General features: G+C 41.2%; 1 protein-coding gene across 1 annotated transcript; it reads left to right on the top strand.

Annotated features, from left to right (window-relative positions):
- Positions 1-840: 840 nt before the first annotated feature.
- ube4a (ubiquitination factor E4A (UFD2 homolog, yeast)) lies at positions 841-13,438 on the top strand. The gene is made up of 20 exons (XM_047594723.1): positions 841-944; positions 2,985-3,154; positions 4,393-4,569; positions 5,597-5,709; positions 5,946-6,098; positions 6,246-6,405; positions 6,556-6,758; positions 6,944-7,135; positions 7,221-7,554; positions 7,690-7,816; positions 8,001-8,308; positions 8,837-8,969; positions 9,073-9,263; positions 9,493-9,593; positions 10,051-10,164; positions 10,377-10,551; positions 10,647-10,827; positions 10,949-11,096; positions 11,554-11,711; positions 11,838-13,438. Exons 2-20 carry the CDS (start codon positions 3,025-3,027, stop codon positions 11,971-11,973), a joined length of 3,234 nt encoding a protein of 1,077 aa, XP_047450679.1. The 5' UTR covers positions 841-944; positions 2,985-3,024; the 3' UTR covers positions 11,974-13,438.
- Positions 13,439-13,718: the final 280 nt, after the last annotated feature.

Raw genomic sequence — 13,718 nt, 5'->3', positions numbered from 1 at the left:
GAAACGAGTTCACAGTCAGAGGTGTGATCTGCTGCTGCCCTCTGATGGCGGCGAGGAAACACTGCAGGCTTGAAAGACGTTGACATAGGTTGACAACGCTGTTTAAGGTAATTTAGTACATCTTGTAAAATAAATAAATAAATCACTCAATGTCATATTTAGCTCATCTAATATACTTTTCACACAACTCATGTTTATATAATCGTGTGACAGAGTATTGCAGCCTTATAGATGCCCAAGTGCTTGTTTAATTATCGTGTTTGGAGGAAACACCTCCACAGCCTGCTCTTCTGAGATCTTGGGCCCTTTCAGTTCCAACATTCAGTCCAGTGTTAGGACCCTTGGTGTCATTTTTGAGAGACATTTTAAATAATGAGCAGACCATGTGCTTCTTTTCCAGGATTGACCTTGACAAGATCAATGCCTTTGTTACATCTACAGTAGATTGGATTATTGTAACTCCCTGTACATTGGCCTGGATCAGTCCTCTCTTAACCGCCTTCAGCTTATAAATAATTAATAATTTAATACATGAGCGCACAATAATTTTAAGTTATGTAATTTTGATTATTTAATGTGATTTTTTTGTTTTTCTTGTTTTCATTTATTGTTTTGTCGTAATATATTTATCTTTTTACTTCTCTGCACCCTCTGCTGTACAGCACCTTAAACGACTGTTAAAGGTGCTTCATAAATAAAGCTTCAGTTGAGTCATGTTTCTCAAAAGGTATTTTTGAGTGTTTTTTAAAATTTAAATATATATATATATGCATAAAGCATACAAAGAACAGTCATGCAAAATAAAAAGTTCTAGTTACTCAGCACCACAGCAGGCTCCGTCTCACTTTGATGACGTGTACAGTTTCTATTTACTGAGGAACTGTCGCTGGTTTCGTGGAGGCGATTTTTCGAACCAAAAACACGCATTTCTTCCCGACGAACAGGTACGACACCACTGCTTATCGTTTATATGTGTTATTTAGAGGAATAGCACGTGAAATTGACGCGTTAGTTTGTGAAACCATTGCTGAGATAGAGCCGTAGTGACCCCGTGACAGCTTAGCTTGCTACTGTACACACTAGCTAACTAGCCAGGCTAAACCTGCTAGCTAGTTAGCTACGTAGCCTGTTTCTGCTTACTACACTGGTTAAAAGGTCTATAGCGTAATGGTGACGAGTTGGAAAAGCTCTCTGAAGTTATTGCTGAAAGGTGCTGGACTGATGGGTAACCGTGACAACGCGTAGTAACGTTGATCCGTGGAAGAGGTGAGGACTCAACTAGTAGTCACGACCAGACAGTGACAGACAGTCATGTGTTCACTTTGGCTTCAAAAAGTAACCAGGGTTGGTGTTTCACAGTCTGTCTCTTTCTCATTGTCACCCTAAAACTTTCTAACTACATCAGAAATTATTTCTGCTAATAAACACACTACTATGGTCTATCAGCCCTCTCTGATCTAATGAAAATGTCCAACTAATATTGAGGTATATACACCATACTGTTAGAAATAATAACGCAGTTATGGCACAAGTAAAACATGTGGAATGATCTGAACAGATAAGATCTAGTAAAGTTATGTATGTATGTATCCTCCAGCATAAAATCTGGCAAACACAACAACATGAAAGCTGTTTTAGTCATGTGCGGCTCTACACTTTTCTTATTCATCATTCATTCATAAGTACACAGGCTTTCTACACAAACTGTACAAACTGTACAAAGGGAAATAATAATAATCATCAAGTCTGCAGGAAAAGTCACTGTGGGGAAGAAAATAAGAAGAGGGAAAATGGGAACATTGTAGGCTTGCACCAGTGTCATTAAATCATACACAGATGAACTGTAACAGTATGACTCATTGGTAATAATCACTGGTGAGGTGAATAACACTGATTGTCTGGTTATCACGGTACCTGTCAGTGGGTATGATATATGAGGCGGCAAGAGAATATTTTGTCCTCGGAGCTGATGTGTTAGAAGAAAAAAAAAAAAAAACGATGGCTGGTATGACTGGGTAAGAGCATCTCTAAAACTGCAGTTCTTGGGCTCTTGAGTGTTCCCGTTCTTTAGTGGCCAGTACCTATGTAAAGTGATCCAGGTAGGAAAAGTGGTGAACAAGTGAATAGGTCATGCTTAGCCAAATATCGATGATGCTGACCCCTGTGTCCACTGCCTAAGGCACCTACAATGGACATGTGAGCATCAGAGCTGGACCATATGTAAATGGGAGAAGGTGCTGTGGTTTGATTACCATGATTTATATTATCAGCCGGTTCCCAGGAACAGGACACACACAGGGCCAGTCTGCAACAATGTTCATGTGTGGTGAATTCAGTTTACTACATTATCAATGTTTCTGCTTGCAATTATTTGTTGTGAGGATGTCCATACACACACAAATGATGAAATGCACATCAGTGGTGAACATTGTTGTCAGCAACATAAATGTCGGGACCAAGGTTTCCCAGGAGAACGTTACATTTTAATGAAACCTCAGTATTATTCACGTCACTTGTTGGTGGTTTTAATATTCTTGCTGAGAATCTGTGTTTTTTCTGGAGAATAAGATATAAGATTATCATAGAAATATATTTTTGACTTTACAAAAAATTTGACACATTAATTTCAAACCAGTATGACCAATTATGAGTTACAAAATACTGTAACACAAAACAGAAACCCGTGGAACAGAATATGGTATCATGTGTCATTTGCTTGACATGTTGAGAATGTGAGGTACGTGAGATACTAATCAGTTGCAGAATTGCAGGATGGAGATTATTAAAAGCTGCTGTAAAAAGCATGATTAAGTGTGGTGACTGATACAAAAATGAAAGAACCGGAGCGTGATCAGTCCAGAAAGGTTTCATTCTGAGGTATATCAGCCTTGACTGTGTAGTGACCAAGAGCTTCACATTCCTTTTAATGCAGGACTTTTTTTTTTTCACTGCCCTTTATTAATTTGTATGACTTGCTCCTTCAGGCTGGGATCTTGGATGGAGTGAGTGTTGAGGCCCAGTGAGATGACAGACCAGGGCAACAACAACCAGAACATCTCTTGCAACCCCTTCGCTGCCCTCTTCGGTTCACTGGCCGACGCCAAACAGTTTGCATCAAGCCAGAAACCACAACAGCTCTCTGCTCAACCACCACGTGAGTAGAGTTATCAGATTCCCTGCTATCCTCTAATTAGAAACTGTTTATGTGTATCTCAGAGATCTCAGAGCTATAACGCACTTCGTTGCATAATACAAACAAGAACTTTATTGAGGCATGTGGGCACGGCTTAACACTTACTTGAAGAGAAGTAAATATAACCCCTGCAGCAAATGGCCATTATATATTTTTTCTTACATTAAGTATTACTTTTGAAAACTGAAAACAACATGAGTTGTAATTCAGACAGTGGCCCTTGCAGATCCCATCACATTCTTAGATATTTTTAGGCCGTCTTGCGCACACAGGTAGCCAGGTATTAGATCTTCCCACATATTTCCTGAAGATAAAACCAGGGAGCTACAAGGTTCTTTCAGAAGCTTCAGCTGTAGTTTCTTGAGGCAGATATGATGAATTCTGAGCATGCTTTACGTTATTGTCCTGTTTTAGAATCCAGCCACATATCTGTTTCATATGTCGCAGCATTTGTATTCTGAATCTGCTTATGTTCAACACCATCCACTCTTGTATCTGTGCTGTGTTTCATGTACTATTCAACTCCAGAGCAGAGCATTCCCACCCCCACACTTAACTCACAGCGCTGGTTTCCAAAATGACTCTGGCTCTTCCACATGTACAGTGCGCATTTTTAGACGTTGACTTTTGTGGTCAGGCTGCAGGTGAGGTTTCCACATGACGCGATCTTTCATGTAGACCCCATTTGTGCATCAACGCTGCACATAGCTGTCCTTTCCAGTCATGCGGTGGATTTTGCTTTGCCTTTGTTCTCAGTAGATGTGCAGTTTTACCAGAAACATTTCTCTGTTAACTTTAACTGTCATTTCTGACCCTGGCATGTCTGAATCGCATATCTTTTCATCACTTTCCTTTGCAGCGTAGGCATCGGTTACCTTCATTTCAGAGTTTCAGTTAGCGGCTTAGAGGAGCCTGTGGTTGTTGAGCGTTAAAATAAAGTTGAATTATCAGATGAGTGAATAATCTTTAAGGTACACAAACTTTCACGTATGCCACAAATACTTTTTTTTTTAGTTCATTTGAAAAATGCCCATATTTAGTCTTAGGTTGTTGCAGAGGTTTATTTACGTATAACTTCAAAAAAAAATCAACAAAATAATATTTCGTCAGCGTCAGCATTTATTTTCTTGGTTATGCTAATCCCTTGCTTAAACGTGCCCTCGTGGCTTCATACTCAACGTCTGTGTCTGCTACCACAGTGGAGGACTCGGGAGAAAGCCAGTCGGAGTCAGAGAACTCTGTGTCCGACAGCGTTGATGACAATGATGACTCGGTGGCAGAGATTAGCCGCTCCTTCCGATCCCGGCAGGAGCTGTGCGAACAGCTCAACGTCAATCACATGATCCAGCGAATATTTCTCATCACTCTGGACAACAGTAAGTAATTAATAATGCCCAGACTGCATTGTGCAACTTAGACACACCCTTTGTATTAATACTGGCTCCGTACAACACTCATAGACACATAAGTTTTGTTGAAGCTTTCTTATTATATCAGACTGTCTTATGTTTGGTTTCGATCTTCGGAAGTTTTGCTTTGGTTGTTTATGGGTGGTAGTTTCCTTAGTGGTTTCAGGTAATTCAATCTGACAAATGGAGGTAGGTCCTCCTGTGCATTTTTAGGCCTTTGTTGCTTCACGTAATCTCAGACAGTCTCCGTGATAATGAGATCAAGGCTCTGTGTTTGCAGCCACCGTCTTGACCTTCCTGTCCGTGCAGATGGTTCTTGATTTTCGCAGCATACTCAGGGGTCATCGTAATATACCGATAAATGCCAATCTAGTTTGCTTGTAAGTTGAGTTCTTCTAATAGCCTGGGTTTAATTCAAAAGCCGGCCAGGCCTTTCTAAAATCCTGTGTGTGAGAAGCAGTTGCAAAGTTAAGTCAAGGTTCTCTATAATAAACAATCTAATCTACATTTCCAGAAATCTTTATTTTCCCCTGCAGTTTCTTCTGAAAGGGCCATTTAATAGAAAAGGGATTGATGATGAGACTTGAGAGAGTATTATTCCTAAATGAGAGCAGAATCACTGTTCTCTGGGACCTTGATCGTTGTTGCTCAATGTCTTGAAAGTCACATCTGAAGTCTCCAGTGAGTAACACATGACTCACCGCTCCTTTAAGACAATGTAAGAACCTCTGCCTCGGTGAAGTCTCACTGTGAGTCGGCTTAAACCCCATCACTGAGACTGGATGAGTCATGATTTTCAGGAAATGCAGCCAGTTTTTTTTTTTTTTTTTTTACCCCAGAGCCCCTTGATAAATTTAGTTGTGTATTTGATCCCCCCCCTCCCCGCCTTATTGATTCTAACGTTTGGGTTGCTTACTCATTTTTCAATAATCCAGCATACATGCTTGTTTTGACTTGATGAACTATTTGAGTTGACATGAACCTTCGCTCTCAGGTGACCCAAGTCTTAGAGGAGGTAACGGAATCCCTCCTCGTTGTGTTTACCTGGAGGAGATGGCTGCAGATCTGGATGGACAAGACTGGCTGGACATGGACAACATAGAGCAGGTCAAATGTCAACGTGTTTTAACGACACTGCTCTTTCTCGCCTGCCTGTCTGTTCTCTATCCGTCATCTTAAGAAACCAGTTTTCTGGATGAAGAAATGACAAGAAAGTGACAGATTTGGAAGTTACAAACCTCCTGTAACAAATTAGTACAAACATTGCATGACATGACAGGAAGATCTGATTATTTATTAATAAGTGTGTGGGTTGGACTGACTTGTTTTCCTTTTTCCTCCAGGCTCTGTTTAATCGTCTGCTGCTGCTAGAGCCAGGAAACCACCTCATCTACATGACATCATGCAGCGCCGTTAACTTGTCTGCAGACCGTGATGCTGGAGAGAAATGTGCCATCCCTTATCTTTTCGCTTGTTACCAAAGAGCTAAGGAAGAGGTGTGTTATTGCTTTCTACATTATAGTAATTGTATCTCTTTAATGCTACTATTAGTTTCAAAGCTTGCCAGCTGTTGATAGACCATTCTCAGTAAGTGGAACAGTTTGTCTCTTAATTCACTGACTGCTTTCTTAACTGTGCACCAGGTGACGAAGGTACCTGAGAAATTACTCTCATTTGCTGTCCGCTGCAAGAACCTGACGGTTTCCAACACGCGAACAGTTCTGCTCACCCCGGAGATCTACATCAGTCAGAATGTGTATGAACAGCTCCTGGATTTGCTGCTGGAAGGTTTCAGCGGAGCACGTAGGTCCTGGTTTCGGCCTGTTGTGGCCTGACTTTTCCTTCTTATCTTATTTGGTTTTCTCCACCTCTCACTTTTAATTGTGTCCCAGCTTGTTCTCATTAAGGTGTCCTATCAGGATTTATATACTTACAAAGTCTCTTGTGTTTCAGAGCCAGAGGAGGTGGCTGAATTTGTGGAGGAGGTTATTGTTGGCCTACTCTCAGACCAAGAGGTGCGTACCTTCGAGGAGGTGATGGTACCGGTGTTTGACATTTTCCAGGGACGCATCAAAGACTTGGACCTCTGCCAGCCTCTCCTCTACTCCTACCTTGAGGTTCTCCTCTATTTCAGCCACCATAAAGATATTGCCAAGGTCAGAAGACACACGTGACTTTAGCAAATGTTATGGTAGTGCACATTTCAACAGCAACAGATCATTTTAATGCTCGCTGCTAATTAAGTAATGTACAATAATAGACAGTAATCTCATCATGGTGTGTTATTTCATGGCACCATCTTTCATTATCAGTACAACACTTTTCTTTTTGGTTGTCTCAGGTGTTTGTGGAGTACATTCAACCCAAAGACCCAGCTAATGGTTTGCAATATCAGAAGACTCTCCTGGGCACGGTACTTAATATCTCCTGCTTGCTGAAAACTCCAGGAGTGGTAGAAGGTCATGGCTACTTCCTGAATCCCTCTCGCTCTAGTGCACAGGAGACCAAGGTCCAGGAGGCCAACATACACCAGGTAAACAGGATCCTTTTAGCTGCTGTTTTTATTTTTGTTATTTTTGTCAAATGTCTAATTCCCCTTTCCTCCCCTTCTGTTGCAGTTTATGGGCCAGTTTCACGACAAGCTGCACCAGATCTTGAAAAACTTGCTCCAGCGATCTGCTGAGACCCGCCACCTGCTGCTGTCATGGTTGGGCAACTGTCTACAGGCTAACGCTGGCCGAGCCAAGATCTGGGCTAATCAGATGCCAGAGATCTTCTTCCAGATGTACGCCTCTGACGCATTTTTCTTAAACCTCGGAGCAGCTCTGCTAAAGCTGTGCCAGCCGTTCTGCAGGCCACGTTCGCCCAAACTGCTCACCTTCAACCCTAGCTACTGCGCCCTCAAAGAGCTGAGTGAAGAAGAGAGACGCAATCGCAGCGTGCATGCAAAAGGTCAGAATATATGACACACAGCATCACATCACAGCATCATATTCATTTTGCTTCTTCAGTTGTCGGTTGATTGCACAGCTCTTTATTTTTAGATTTAACATAAGCCAATACATAATCACTTTTATTTCATACCAGGTCTTGAGAAGGAAACCTGCCTGATCCCCGTGCCCCCCCAGCAGCCGGTGGAGTCTGCACAGTCCTACAGTTTACTCACAGAAAACCTCATCCTCACACAACTCACAATGCATCTCGGCTTCCACAGGTATAGACGATCAAACGCCAAAATCTGTCAGAAAGATAGACATAACTCAACTAAAGCCTTCAAAGTGCAACAGATCTCTCAGTGTTGTAGTGAACTGTATGCCCCTCTCCATACTACCTCCATATGTCGGTATTAACACATGTTGTTCTGTTTGTGTGCATAATGTGTGTGTGTGTGTGTGCAGACTCCATGAGCAGATGGTGAAGATGAACCAGTCTCTCCACCGGCTCCAGGTGACGTGGCAGGAGGCCCAGCGAACAGGCAACCCCATGTCGGAGCAGCTCCTGGAGCAGTTTGAGCGTCTGATGATTGTTTATCTGTCAACCAAAGCTGCCACTACGCAGCCTGCCATGCTGCAATGCTGCCTTAACCTCCAAGCTTCCACTGCTGCTCTGCTCGTCCAGCTTGGCATGGGAAACCAGGGGTCTGAACATGTAGCACTCAGTTTTCCCCTGCCCTCCCTGCAGAATACCATGCTCTGCTACGTACCAGGTAGACCACTTCTTCTGCATAACTACAAACACAGCAGAGAATAAAAAGTTCAGCTTCATCTATGGTTCTTATAATGATCCATCAGGTGCCTGGAAGGTAGAACTTTATTTTCTCAGACTTGATTTGGTTCAGGTTGGTTAATATTTCATTGTTTTGCCTCATAAATTTGAAGATGTGAACCCTCCCCACCTCATAACAACTGAAAGAAATATTTTCTTACATCTCCTTGTTTTATATAATGTTAACACATCCTACCAGCATGTAATAAATTTTATATTATAGACCACTGAACCGCTCTTTCATAGTCAACAATCACTTTTAGGTAAGGTGTGGTTGTTTAGGTGAATGCACAAAATTATTTCCAACACTTTAACCCAACTGTGGGTCATACACTTTACAAAATTTGTTGCGATTCGTGCAGCTGTGCATGTAATGTGGCAGTGGTTGGTTACTCATAGTATATTCATTCACTTGTACTGCATTCCTTTACTGGGTGGAAACAACTAAAGTCTGCCTTTTATTTGTCAGAGTTCTTTGCAGAGAACTTGGGAGATTTTTTCATCTTCTTGCGTCGGTTTGCGGACGATGTCCTGGAGACCTCGGCTGAAAATCTGGAGCAGATTCTTAACTTCATTACTGTCTTCATGGGCAACGTAGAGAGGTACACGCCTCCCTCTGTCATGTCTGTGTCCTTTGATCATGTAAAAGGAACATAGGATAGGATAAGCCATCCCTCAACTTATCCTCTCTTGTATACTTAACAGGATGAAGAATCCTCACTTAAGAGCAAAGCTTGCAGAGGTCTTGGAGGCAGTGATGCCTCACATGGAGCCACTGGCTCCTGGTGCTGCTCAGCCAATCGTGTTCCAGAGAGAGAGAGTCTTCTGCACCTATAGACATGCTCCTCAGCTGGCCGAGGCCCTCATCACTGTGTTCGTGGACATTGAATTCACAGGTGAAGCGGTTTGGTTGTGGCTGTATCTGGGAACTGCCGCTTAGCTTGACTAAAACGTCCTGTAACAGTCACATTAACTAAAGAAAAGCAGATTCTTGGGATTCTTTGGGGTTTGACTGTGTGTGCACACCTGTGTTTGTGCTAAGTATAACAAGATAAGAAAAGTAGCAGTGAAAATAAATGGTGCGTGTTTGGTTTTATTCAGTTTTCCTCTTTTTTTTTGCCTTAGGTGATCCTCATCAGTTTGAACAGAAATTCAACTACAGGAGACCCATGTATCCAATTCTCAAGTATATGTGGGGTAAAGACAACTATAGAGAGAGTATCAAGGTAATAAGAAATTAATTCTTTTGAGTGTCTCTTCAGAACTTCATATGGTAGTATGATGGTCTGATGGTCTCCACTGAGGTCCATTAAAGTCACACATGGACTTCTGAATACTAATGTTGGCATTACATGAACACTTGTAGGATGGTATGCTTTTAATATTTTATGGAGCAACTTCTTCAGACATTGGTTTTTGGAGACAGAGCCGATGAGCTCCCACTCCCTCTCGTCGTACCTGACCGAAACTGTTTTCAGGTTCAAGTGGAGGAATAAAGTTAATCACAGGTTTTATTTGAAAAGGGGATCAAGTGGGAGCTTGTACCCTCATAGTCCTCTTTACACATGCTGGTATAGAGCTGAGAGTTGGGTGCAGATAAGAAGACACGGTTTACTTCCAGGAGTTTATTTATCCAGATTCTTTACGGATGGTTTTCATTCTGTTTGATGTGTCTTGTTTCAGCATTTGGCAAACTATGCATCTGAGAACCTGGAGGCCATGAACCCCCCTCTGTTCCTCAGGTTCCTCAACCTCCTGATGAACGACGCCATCTTCCTGTTGGATGAGGCTATTCAGGTGAGACTTAGAAGTCTAGTCATGAGCTTAATCAATGCATAAGATATTTGGTTTTCCAGTTTGAGAGTTTTTTAATCATTTAGTTGGATGTAAAACCTAATTTTATATGATCAGAAGTTCATTTTAATCCTTAATTTTATTTTGGCTGAATCAAAATAACATGAATCAAAATAACATTTCCTGACACATTTTTCTTTTTTCACCTCTCATAGTACCTGAGTAAAATCAAGATTCTTCAGCTGGAGCGAGATCGAGGGGAGTGGGAAGGCCTGGCCCCTGATGCCCGAAGAGAGAAGGAGTCCAGCCTACAGATGTTTGGACAGCTGGGACGCTTCCACAACATCATGTCCAACGAGACCATTGGCACTCTGGCCTTCCTCACCTCAGGTCAGTTAGAAAACATTATGTTCTTAAGGTTTTATAAATCTTCATCTGTTCTTTGTTTTGTTTTGTTTTTTAAAAATTAACCATCTCTCTCTCAGAAATCAAGGGCATCTTTGTTCACCCCTTCCTGGCTGAGAGGATCATCTCCATGTTGAACTACTTCCTGCAGCACTTGGTGGGTCCTAAGATGGGTGCTCTTAAAGTCAAGGACTTCAGTGAGTTCGACTTCAAACCCCAGCAGCTTGTTTCTGACATCTGCACAATCTACCTAAACCTGGGGTATGTTGGAAACATTCTTCCTGATCAATTACCATCTGATTAATCTAATTTCTTAGGCCATGATTTATACTCTGGAGAAGAAATACAGACGAACATTGTTGAACACGTTTGTCTTTGGCAGTGACGAGGAGAATTTCTGTGCTACAGTCCCAAAGGACGGACGATCGTACTCTCCCACTCTCTTCTCCCAGACAGTCAGAGTCCTGAAGAAGATTAACAAGCCTGGGGACATGATTGTGGCTTTTGGGCTCATTGCAGATAAAATAAAGGTACCTTTTTACTTGGAGTGGTTTCCCATAAATACAAACACTAGAGTACACCTTGTGTTCAAAAATGTTTGTGTCATAGATTATGCTTTAGTGCAGGGGTCCAAACTGATGAAGAGATTAAGTAGGGACCCCCAACCAACTATATGTGCTCTATATTAAACTCAGCCTAGTGCTATTTATAAAGATACATTATTATTGTCATTTTGCATTCACTATTAAGCTATCCCTTCACTGAAATGTGTTGGATTCATGTTAATGTGTGTTTAAAGAAATTTAAAAAATATACATATACATATACATATACATATACATATATGTATATAAAAAAATGTCTAATCAACCAAAGATTTTGTGATCCCCCTGTAGTGCTTCCACAGACCCCCTGTTAAAGACCTATGCTTTAGTGAATATTGTAGGACATACTCTCAATGTTTGTTGCCATTGTGCGTCTATTCAGTCTCATGCGGACCGGCAGCAGCAGGAGGAGGAGACGTATGCAGATGCTCCGGATGAATTCTTGGACCCCATCATGTCCACTCTCATGCTGGATCCTGTTCTTCTCCCTTCTTCCAATGTAACAGTAGACCGCTCAACTATAGCAAGGCATCTTCTCAGGTTAGTTAATTCGGTGGATTCAGTGGACAACCTTTGCAGAAAGATGTGTTGATACATTAACTTTGTGTGCAGGAGTCAAATAAGTAACTTTTTTTTTTTTTTTTTTTAATGATGTCCTCCTTTCAGTGACCAGACAGACCCTTTCAACCGCAGCCCTCTAACCATGGACCAGATCAGGCCAAACGAGGAACTCAAACAGCAGATCTTACAGTGGCTGGATAAGCATAAGCAGGAGAGGCTGCAGCTGGGACCCAGTGGCTAGCCGTGTGATCTCTCACTGTGACAAACAATGACTCTTCTCTGCATCGCTGTTTTTTTTCTCCCTGGCCCGCCTGCTCCTCTGCTTTATGGCTAATCCGAGGTGCTCATGCCTCTATGGATTTGTTTTGGCTCCTCCAGTCCGACCATCAGTAGCCCTTTCTTGCAGCTTTCATGCTTAACGGATCAACTCTGTCCAAACAAACTGTAGCCCACCTGCTGGTGCCACCTTCAGACTCCATACACAGTAGCTGTTATGCTCCCATGGTTATGTCCCAAACATTAATAGGGTGATGCAGCCTCTGGTTTCTCTGTCTCTAAATCTAACTAGTCATTACAGTCAGAACTGTGGACGTGTCCATTCATACAGTACGTGAATGTACTGTATGAACTCCCAACTGACCGGCTGGGCTTAAACAGGTTTTATACAGTCAGGTAAGTATTTGTGGGAGCTCGCAAGCCATGGATGGAGTCATTTCTGATTTAATTTCACTTCCTTACAGAACATGTCATAAACTGCCTTTCAAATACCCTGTGTGTTTGCCCTCAAGGGGACCTTAACCAATGTTGTAAACACGAACAGCAATTAAAATTTAAGTGTGACTTTTGATTTTATAACATAAGATTAGATTTACTGAGTGGCTTTTTTTTTAAAAAAAAAAACATGTTCTCACGCAGAACAAGATTTCTGTAGCACAAAACTATATTGGTATTTTGTTCCACGGTAAGTCTGAATTTTAACATATAGTGATTAGAGATTATTAATGTGAGTGCTGGTTGGATTCTCCGACTTTGACTAAAAGTTCTCTGTTTATTCAAACCTTAGATGATTCTTGTCGAAGGGTCCTTACACAGACCACATTTCTTGACATTAAACCCCAAAAAGACAAAAATACAGGGTTCGGTTCAAGTTTGACTGGCAGTGTACATAACACCCATCGTCATCCTTCAAATTAACACTCGTCACAGAACAACTGATGTATCCCGATCTAGCATTTTGAACAGATTTCTTTTGTTGTGTGCTAGCGTACTGTATTAACGTGTGGGCAAGCAGTGGGTCAATAGAATCGGTGCCTAAAACCAACAGCCTTGCAGTATATATCGGCGAATGAGGATCTGATTTGTTTCATACATCTAACAGACACTATTATGAGTTTGTTTATTTGAGGAAGAGATGGAGCTGTGCAGTAGAATACAAAAGGAAAAAAAAAGATGAGAAGATGATTAATGTTGGTGAGCAGCATTTTGTATTGAAAGGTTTTAATTCAAAATCAAGCGTGCTGAAATGGTAAGAGAGGATGATGATGTATTTGTTGGCATGCTTTCATACTGTGTTGAATATCTACCACCTCCCGAATGATAACTTGGTTTAAATTATAATGCAATATTTTTGTTTTAACTGTGATCATAAAATGTTTATGTTGGATGTACAGTATGATTAAGAAATAAAACTAATGTGCGTTATATAAGACGTTGTTATGTTCTTATTCACAAATATATAGACATATAGTGTTTTTATAGCTGTAACACTTTATGACATCATTGATAGGAAGGATCTTAAAAGTTTTAGAGTCTTCTTCCACTCAGCATGTAGAGGTTTAATATGTGTGCTAAAGTTAGGGTTAGGTCAGTTTTGAAGCTTTTATTGCACATACACTAAGAATGATATTTCAGTCATTTATAGTTCTAAAGACACTAATAAATGCAGCAAAAATAATATTAATGTAAGCAATTAAAAAAAAACATGAC

This window comes from Mugil cephalus, chromosome 9, assembly GCF_022458985.1.
Source record: "Mugil cephalus isolate CIBA_MC_2020 chromosome 9, CIBA_Mcephalus_1.1, whole genome shotgun sequence".
Classification (NCBI taxonomy): domain Eukaryota; kingdom Metazoa; phylum Chordata; class Actinopteri; order Mugiliformes; family Mugilidae; genus Mugil; species Mugil cephalus.
Note: the sequence above shows the minus strand (reverse complement) of the source record. Positions and strands in the feature narration are given on the sequence as shown.